Here is a 9,847-nt window from a genome sequence, read left to right as displayed (position 1 = left end):
TCTAGTCTAGAGGATGTTTAGTGTTATAACTTATTCTCTCTCAGTCTTATATCAGAGGATGTTTAGTGTTATAACTTATTCTCTCTCTAGTCTTATATCAGAGGATGTTTAGTGTTATAACTTATTCTCTCTAGTCTTATATCAGAGGATGTTTAGTGTTATAACTTATTCTCTCTCTAGTCTTATATCAGAGGATGTTTAGTGTTATAACTTATTCTCTCTAGTCTTATATCAGAGGATGTTTAGTGTTATAACTTATTCTCTCTAGTCTTATATCAGAAGATGTTTAGTGTTATAACTTATTCTCTCTCTAGTCTTATATCAGAGGATGTTTAGTGTTATAACTTATTCTCTCTCTAGTCTTATATCAGAGGATGTTTAGTGTTATAACTTATTCTCTCTCTAGTCTTATATCAGAGGATGTTTAGTGTTATAACTTTCTCTAGTCTTATATCAGAGGATGTTTGGTGTTATAACTTATTCTCTCTCCAGTCTTATATCAGAGGATGTTTAGTGTTATAACTTATTCTCTCTCTAGTCTTATATCAGAGGATGTTTAGTGTTATAACTTATTCTCTCTCTAGTCTTATATCAGAGGATGTTTAGTGTTATAACTTATTCTCTCTAGTCTTATATCAGAGGATGTTTAGTGTTATAACTTATTCTCTCTCTAGTCTTATATCAGAGGATGTTTAGTGTTATAACTTATTCTCTCTCTAGTCTTATATCAGAGGATGTTTAGTGTTATAACTTATTCTCTCTCAGTCTTATATCAGAGGATGTTTAGTGTTATAACTTATTCTCTCTAGTCTTATATCAGAGGATGTTTAGTGTTATAACTTATTCTCTCTCTAGTCTTATATCAGAGGATGTTTAGTGTTATAACTTATTCTCTCTCTAGTCTTATATCAGAGGATGTTTAGTGTTATAACTTATTCTCTCTCTAGTCTTATATCAGAGGATGTTTAGTGTTATAACTTATTCTCTCTCTAGTCTTATATCAGAGGATGTTTAGTGTTATAACTTATTCTCTCTCTAGTCTTATATCAGAGGATGTTTAGTGTTATAACTTATTCTCTCTCTAGTCTTATATCAGAGGATGTTTAGTGTTATAACTTATTCTCTCTCTAGTCTTATATCAGAGGATGTTTAGTGTTATAACTTATTCTCTAGTCTTATATCAGAGGATGTTTAGTGTTATAACTTATTCTCTCTCTTCAGTCTTATATCAGAGGATGTTTAGTGTTATAACTTATTCTCTCTCTAGTCTTATATCAGAGGATGTTTAGTGTTATAACTTATTCTCTCTCTTCAGTCTTATATCAGAGGATGTTTAGTGTTATAACTTATTCTCTCTCTAGTCTTATATCAGAGGATGTTTAGTGTTATAACTTATTCTCTCTAGTCTTATATCAGAGGATGTTTAGTGTTATAACTTATTCTCTCTCTAGTCTTATATCAGAGGATGTTTAGTGTTATAACTTATTCTCTCTCTAGTCTTATATCAGAGGATGTTTAGTGTTATAACTTATTCTCTCTCTAGTCTTATATCAGAGGATGTTTAGTGTTATAACGTATTCTCTCTAGTCTTATATCAGAGGATGTTTAGTCTTATAACTTATTCTCTCTAGTCTTATATCAGAGGATGTTTAGTGTTATAACTTATTCTCTCTCTAGTCTTATATCAGAGGATGTTTAGTGTTATAACTTATTCTCTCTTCAGTCTTATATCAGAGGATGTTTAGTGTTATAACTTATCTCTCTAGTCTTATATCAGAGGATGTTTAGTGTTACTCTCTCTAGTCTTATATCAGAGGATGTTTAGTGTTATAACTTATTCTCTCTCTAGTCTTATATCAGAGGATGTTTGTGTTATAACTTATTCTCTTCAGTCTTATATCAGAGGATGTTTAGTGTTATAACTTATTCTCTCTCTAGTCTTATATCAGAGGATCTTTAGTGTTATAACTTATTCTCTCCAGTCTTATATCAGAGGAAGTCTTATATCAGAGGATGTTTGGTGAGACTTCTCCTCACTCCCCCTCTCTCCTCCTCTCTTCTCCTCACTCCTCCTCTCTCCTCCTCTCTTCTCCTCACTCCTCTTCTCCTCTCTCCTCCTCACTCCTCCTCTCCTCCTCTCTTCTCCTCTCTCCCCCTCTCTCCTCCTCTCTTCTCTTCTCCTCACTCCCCCTCTCTCCTCCTCTCTTCTCCTCACTCCTCTTCTCCTCTCTCCTCCTCACTCCTCCTCTCTTCTCTTCTCCTCTCTCCCTCTCTCCTCCTCTCTTCTCTTCTCCTCACTCCCCCTCTCTCCTCCTCTCTTCTCCTCCCCCTCTCCTCCTCTCTTCTCTCCCCCTCTCTTCTCCTCTCTCCTCCTCTCTCCTCTTCTCCTCTCTCCTCCTCTCTTCTCTCCCCCTCTCTCCTCCTCTCTCCTCTTCTCCTCTCTCCTCCTCTCTCCTCTTCTCTTCTCTCCCCCTCTCTCCTCTTCTCCTCTCTCCTCCTCTCTTCTCTTCTCCTCACTCCTCCTCTCTCCTCCTCTCTTCTCCTCTCTCCCCCTCTCTCCTCACTCCTCCTCTCTCCCCTCCTCTCTCTCTATTTCTGAAAAACTGAAGGTTATTGGACCTCCTGAGACCCCCCCCAGACCACCTGAGACCTCCTGAGACCCCCTCAGACCCCCTCAGACCCCCTCAGACCTCCTGAAACCTCCTCAGACCCCCCATACCACCTGAGACCCACTGAGACCTCCTCAGACCCCCCCAGACCACCTGAGACCCCCTGAGACCTCCTCAGACCCCCTCAGATCTCCTTGTATTGTGCACACTGAGTCCACTGTGTGTATTCACCTCTTCACACGCTTGTTGTTCTGTTTGTTGTAAGTGTTGGTGAATGAAGATCCTTCATCTTCATCTTCCTCCATGGAGGGACTGTAATCCTAAAAGCTGGGGGCGTGGCCTCAGCATCCACTCAGACGTCATTTAAATGAACGTCATGATGAGCGTCAGGCTGCGGCGACACACACACAATCACACTCAACACGATGGGATTACACAGTAAACACAGATTATTAGTTTAATGAATTATTTGTGCGTTTATCACTCTTCTTTTGTGCCTGCGTGTAATGACTCAGCGCAGCGTTTTAATTGAAGTGAACGGCAGCCAGCAGAAGATCACCCGTCCTCTCCGCGATGCTGAGAGGAAACGACACATGGAAGGAAACATCACTCATGTGGCGGAGACACCGGAACACACATTCATTCTGCCGCCTGGCTGCACAGACACACAACGTTAAACACAGGAGTAAATAACAACACACACACACTGGATGAGGTTTGATTGGGGGGGGGCGTGTCCGTGACATGCTCTGTTTATGCATCACAGCTTTATAATCACAACGTGTGTTTGGTGGTGACGGCCGTGGACTGGTGACCGTCTTCAGGAGAGGAGAGGAGTCCCTCATCCGCCCAGCTCTGATTAAGATGTGTGTTTACACAACAGCACACCTGCACAGTGCTGATGAGAACCTCATCGAGGACACACTACGTGCAGATTATACATAGAGTATGATTTATTCCATGCAAAATGTAAATACTTTGTGTTATTGCTATTATAGTACTTTGAACATCCATTAACTAGTCTGTGACATTCATACGTGGCCAAACAATGTTTATATATTTATATATGTATATATATATATATATATGAATATATTTATATAAATATATATATAAAATATATTTATATAAATATATATATAGTATATTTATATATTTTTATACATATATATATATATATATAAATAAATAAATTTAATTTTTTTTAAAATTTATCCACAAAATTATTATTTATATATATATATATATTCTGAAAAAAGACAAAAGAAGTTGTGTCTGAGATACATTTCGTATTTAATGAAGGAACAAATAAACCCGATTGAACACTTTCAGCCACAGGTATTGTATTTTCAAAAAGTTCTTCTGGATACAAACTGTACATAAACAAAAAAAATATATAATTCAAATGGTGATGACTGATTTAACCAGTAAATATTATAACTAAAAACCACTACCAACATCTAATTTGACCCGTCTGAGATCACTGTGTCGTAATCCGGTGACACAGAAGCATGTGTACATGCTCACGGACATCATACCTCTCAGTGGGTCCAGAAACACATTCTGCAACAACTTGGACCTGGAAATTCAAAAAGTCCTGAAGCTTCCCCAACAGAGTGATTGTGTTGCGGGGCAGGAGGCGCAGAGTCAAACCAACGCCTGCCAACGCAATCCAATCAAAACGCTGTTGTTCTAAACCACCGCCCGGCGCTCTGAAGCTGCACATTACTCTCCGATCACACACTGCTGCAGCGTCACGTGAGCACAGAGCATCGTCTGAGGGGGAAGAAAAAACACACATTTTGATATATTTTACGGTTAAATAAAGAAAATCTGACATTTCCAGACAAATAAGACACAAGCGTTGCTTTGATATTCTCGTGGCCGATTCCCATGTTCCCTCTGACCTCTTTGTTTCTCTGTGTGAATGAAATGCTCGTTGTGTCTCGTTGTGCGTGCTCAGCGCACAAAAATACACAAGTGTGCATGGAATACATCTTTATTTTTAAAATTGAGATGACAGTATGTGAGGAGCAATGAGCTTTTAAAAATTATTTTTCAGGAACTACACAAGTGTAATAATACCATTAGTAAAGCCGTGGTGCGTTCAGGTGCTGCAAAGTGTCGGTATTGTACTTCTCACTGACGAGGTTTACATTATATTTTGAGTTCTCATCACACCTGATTTTCAAAGTCTGCAGATCCCTTTAAAGTTCCTCTAATTGTCTTTTCATCTCGTCGTATATTCACACAATAGAAAAGAGGTTTAGCAATTCAACATTCATTTTTGAGGAAATATGAAGGAGGAAAATAAGGTCTGATCAGTCACATGATACACAGATTAAAGGTTCAGGCAGAAGAGGTCAGGGGTCAAAGTGCTTCACGGCCAGTCAGAGAATCAGGGAATTATTACTATATATATATATATATATATATATATATATAAATATACATATATATATATATATATAAATATACACATATATAAATATTATATAATTATATATATAAAGTCTTTTTTTAAACTGTGGAGGTTCTATTGGAGGACATTTATTTACAAATTAAAAAGGTTTTAGATCCCTTGAAGACTTTTCCTTTGTCACTTTGAGGAGGAGGAGGAGGAGGAGGATAGTGAATGTCTTTCTTACTAACAGGTGTTCTATTTCATCTCAGTTCAACGCGGATCACTGAGGTGGATCGCGGTCCGGAGCCCGACGCCGAGTTCGTGACGTTTGACGTCAGAAAGTTTATTTCACGTGAAATAATGAAGAGGAACGTGGACCGTGAGACCGGAGACCTTCATCCTTTATCCATGGAGATTTATTTTGTATGTTTTATGTTTGTAAGATCTGTCAAGAGATGACAGATGCACACTAGCTGAAGCTACACTCGGGTAAAGCATCACTGGACATGTTCCCCTTTCAATGAAGATTATATTAATAATAATAAAATCCAAAATGATGGCAGAATAACCCTCAGAGCTCAGAGATCATAATCCTGATTCACTGTAAACAATGATGCTCAGGGAGAATAGAGCTGGAACAATAGACCTCAGGTAAAAACCCTCCACTCTAATTCATCTCTTCAGAAGATGAGAATAATATGTTGTGGCTTTTTTCTGGGTGACATCACTTCACCTTTAATAAATGGATTTTAGAGCTTCAGGGCTGTTCAGTTCAGCTCATTTCTCTGTTTTTAATCAAGTTTATTTTAAGATTTACATACAAAGAAATGTAAAAAAAAAAAGGATTGGTTATGTATTTTATTTTGTAATCGATCCCTTATTTTACTTTAAATGAGAGCAGAGCATGTATGTATGATCAGAGGATGTGTTGCGTATAATTCATCCAGTTCAAATTGAAATCTGATTATAAATATTGTTCAATCGAACTCTTTATATTTAAAACGACAGTCAGTTGCACCGAGTTGAAGCTACTTGTCACGAGTCGATTAGTATGAACCCTAAAACACAGAAATTGAAGACAAATATCCTGTGCTTTTATTTTGAAGGTTTCAAATCAAATGAATTCATGTTATAATATTAGAGACGTTTTATTATGTATAATATGTCTACACTCAAATCGACAATAATCAAATACAAAGAGTTATTTAACAACATGTCTGATTAGTTTATAGGTTTATATGTTTCAGTTACACCGGCCCTTTAAGAGCAGCCGTTCTCTCCTCACTTGCTCGGTGCTTCTTCTCCTCAGACGTAATTTCTCTGATCTGCTCTGGAAACGAGATCCTGAACGAGGGCTTCTCCTCACCAGACGTAATTTCTCTGCTCTGAAACAGATCCTGAGAGGCTGAAATCGCCAAGGCGTCGTCTAGTTAAAGAATGAAACCCGAGAGCTTTACTCAAACTAAACTAACTGAATAACTGAGAACTCTAAAAGTATTTACTGTGACACAGCAGAATGGAGAAGTGTGTGTAGAGTCAGCTGTGTGCAGGATTCACACACACACAACCAGGGCTGCTTCCTGTCGGACTGTCAATGGGGCTGATGCAATGTGGGGCTGGATGCAATGGAGGCTGGATGCAATGGGAGGCTGGATGCAATGGAGGCTGGATGCAATGTGGGGCTGGATGCAATGGAGGCTGAATGCAATGGAGGCTGGATGCAATGTGGGGCTGGATGCAATGGGAGGCTGGATGCAATGGAGGCTGAATGCAATGGAGGGCTGGATGCAATGGGAGGCTGGATGCAATGGGGCTGATGCAATGTGGGGCTGGATGCAATGGAGGCTGGATGCAATGGAGGCTGGATGCAATGTGAGGCTGGATGCAATGGAGGCTGGATGCAATGTGGGGCTGGATGCAATGGGAGGCTGGATGCAATGGAGGCTGAATGCAATGGAGGGCTGGATGCAATGGGAGGCTGATGCAATGTGGGGCTGGATGCAATGGAGGCTGGATGCAATGGAGGCTGGATGCAATGTGAGGCTGGATGCAATGAAGGGCTGGATGCAATGTGGGGCTGGATGCAATGGGAGGCTGGACGCAATGAAGGGCTGGGTACAATGTGGGGCTGGATGCAATGGGAGGCTGGATGCAATGTGGGGCTGGATGCAATGGAGGCTGGATGCAATGGGAGGCTGGATGCAATGGGAGGCTAGATGCAATGGGGCTGGATGCAATGGAAGGTTGGATGCAATGGAGGGCTGGATGCAATGAAGAGATGGGTGCAATGTGGGGCTGGATGCAATGGAGGCTGGATGCAATGGGAGGCTAGATGCAATGGGGCTGGATACAATGAAGGGCTGGATGCAATGAAGGGATGGGTGCAATGTGGGGCTGGATGCAATGGAAGGTTGGATTCAATGGAGGGCTGGATGCAATGAAGGGATGGGTGCAATGGAAGGTTGGATGCAATGGAGGGCTGGATGCAATGGAGGGCTGGATGCAATGAAGGGATGGGTGCAATGTGGGGCTGGATGCAATGGAAGGTTGGATGCAATGAAGGGATGGGTGCAATGAGATTTTGGATGCAATGGAGGGCTGGATGCAATGGGGGGCTGGATGCAATGAAGGGATGGGTGCAATGTGGGGCTGGATGCAATGGAAGGTTGGATGCAATGAAGGGATGGGTGCAATGAGATTTTGGATGCAATGGAGGGCTGGATGCAATGGGGGGCTGGATGCAATGAAGGGATGGGTGCAATGTGGGGCTGGATGCAATAGAAGGTTGGATGCAATGAAGGGATGGGTGCAATGAGATTTTGGATGCAATGGGGGGCTGGATGCAATGAAGGGCTGTTCAGGGACAACATGGAGTAACTCCTAGAGGTGTGTTCAGGGACAACATGGAGTAACTCCTAGAGGTGTGTTCAGGGACAACATGGAGTAACTCCTAGAGGTGTGTTCAGGGACAACATGGAGTAACTCCTAGAGGAACTGTCACAGGTGAGTTTTCCTCGAGGGGAAAACACGTCGGCACAAGTTGAACATGTTCCAACTTTTATGAACTTTATGAACACGAGGGTAACAGAGAGAGACCACAAGAGTACACGAGAAAGTACATGAGTACAATAGAGACCACAAGAGTACACGAGTACAAGAGAAAGTACATGAGTACAATAGAGACCACAAGAGTACACGAGTACAAGAGAGAGGACAAGAATACAAGAGAGAGTACAAGATCAAAAGAGAAAGTACAAGAATAGAATAGAAAGTACAAGACCACAAGAGTACAGGAGAAAGTACAAATACAAGAGTACAATAGAGAGTACACGTCGTGTGTACTCTGTGTGTTTCGTGTGTATTCGTCTCTTCTGTCAGTTTGAGGATCATTAAAACTTCTCAGAGGTGAAATGTGAATAAATCCAGAAGAGAATTAAACATTCAAACATTTTAAGTCTATAAAATAACTTCAATAATAAAATACTCAACATGGTACTTTTTAAAAGCTGCAGTAGAATCCTTTAAAACACAAAACACGTGTTCATGAGTTAAATAATAAAATAACCAGCTCGCGCAGAGAGACTCCACAACAACATGTCACGTGCAGTGTGTTAGTGGGCGTGGCTACGTGTGTTTGGGGCGTGGCCAGCGTGTTACACATTTCCCCTGGTTCATCACAACCACAGGCAGAGCCGAGGGCAACACACACACACACACACACACAGAGACAGACGCGCGCACGCGCACTGCACTACATCGTATCCACTAATTGCGCCATCTGTGGAGTGTTTGGCGTGTTTTGCGCAAACCTCCTCGCGCAGCCAGCCGCACACTCCCTCCTCGCGCCGCTCCACCGAGGACCTCCCGAAGTTGGAGACGGTAAACTTCAGAGAGCCGCCGCGGAGCACCGGGAGCACCGGGACACCTTTCCACGCGCGGACTTACTTAGTGGTTATTCTCGCCACTTTGTTGCAGTTTTTTTTCTTCTGTTTTTTTCTTCTTCTTCTCTTCCTGCGTTTGCAGAAGGGGGAGGAAGAGGAGGACCAGGAGGACCAGGAGGTGGACCCACTCGGCCGCCGGTCTCGTGGCTTCTTTGTATACAGCCGCCGCCGCAGCTGCTGCGCGTGCCACTGCGCGGAGGACGCGCCGCTTCACGGACCGCTTGTTCCAAAAACCTGCACGCGCGCGCGTTTCCATCGGGTTGAAGCGGCCGAACCAGGTGTAGAAGAAGGATATCACCCCCCCCCCCACACCTCCCCCCGGCCACAGTCTCATTCAACCCGCAAAGCTCGGGTCTCTCTCTCTCTCCCCCCGTGTGCGCGCGCGCTGGGATCGTAAACGACAGAAACGCGTCGATCTCCGTGCAGACTACAGCTGCCCGGCTCCCGCATACACGCGCACACACGCACGCGCGCGCATACACCATGGATGTACGGTTTTATCCGGCCGCTGGTGGGAATCCTCTTCCAGGAGAAGCATCGAACCTGGATTTCGCGCATTGTTTGGGCTACTACAACTTCAACAAGGTGAGCACCACCGCCTGGTCCTGTGTGTGTGTGTGTGTGTGTGCGCACCGTCACCCCCGGTGCACCGTCACCCCGGGGCTGCTCCCGTCTGAACCTGGTGGAGCTCCATCCACAATTAACTTGAATCCAAAGTAATCACGTTTTCATCTTCTCAGTCGCTTCCACTTGGCCCCGCCCCCTTTTTTTAACCTTCACCTGACTCTTAATTAGCCACTAATTATTACACTTTTTTGGAGTTTCTTAATTAACGGGCCGGCAGCCACCTGCACCGTAACCACCGCGCACGCTCCTCCACATGACGGCGTCTA

General features: G+C 42.8%; 1 protein-coding gene across 1 annotated transcript in view; it reads left to right on the top strand.

Moving 5' to 3' along the window:
- Nucleotides 1–8,700: 8,700 nt before the first annotated feature.
- The window catches only part of tox3 (TOX high mobility group box family member 3), a 50,209-nt gene continuing 49,062 nt past the window's right edge, over nucleotides 8,701–9,847 (top strand). Inside the window, exon 1 of the mRNA XM_056413182.1 lies at nucleotides 8,701–9,539. Coding sequence (XP_056269157.1) covers nucleotides 9,438–9,539 — 102 coding nt within the window. The 5' untranslated portion in view covers nucleotides 8,701–9,437. The remainder of the gene's footprint in view (nucleotides 9,540–9,847) is intronic.

Source organism: Pseudoliparis swirei, chromosome 4 (assembly GCF_029220125.1).
Source record: "Pseudoliparis swirei isolate HS2019 ecotype Mariana Trench chromosome 4, NWPU_hadal_v1, whole genome shotgun sequence".
Classification (NCBI taxonomy): domain Eukaryota; kingdom Metazoa; phylum Chordata; class Actinopteri; order Perciformes; family Liparidae; genus Pseudoliparis; species Pseudoliparis swirei.
Note: the sequence above shows the minus strand (reverse complement) of the source record. Positions and strands in the feature narration are given on the sequence as shown.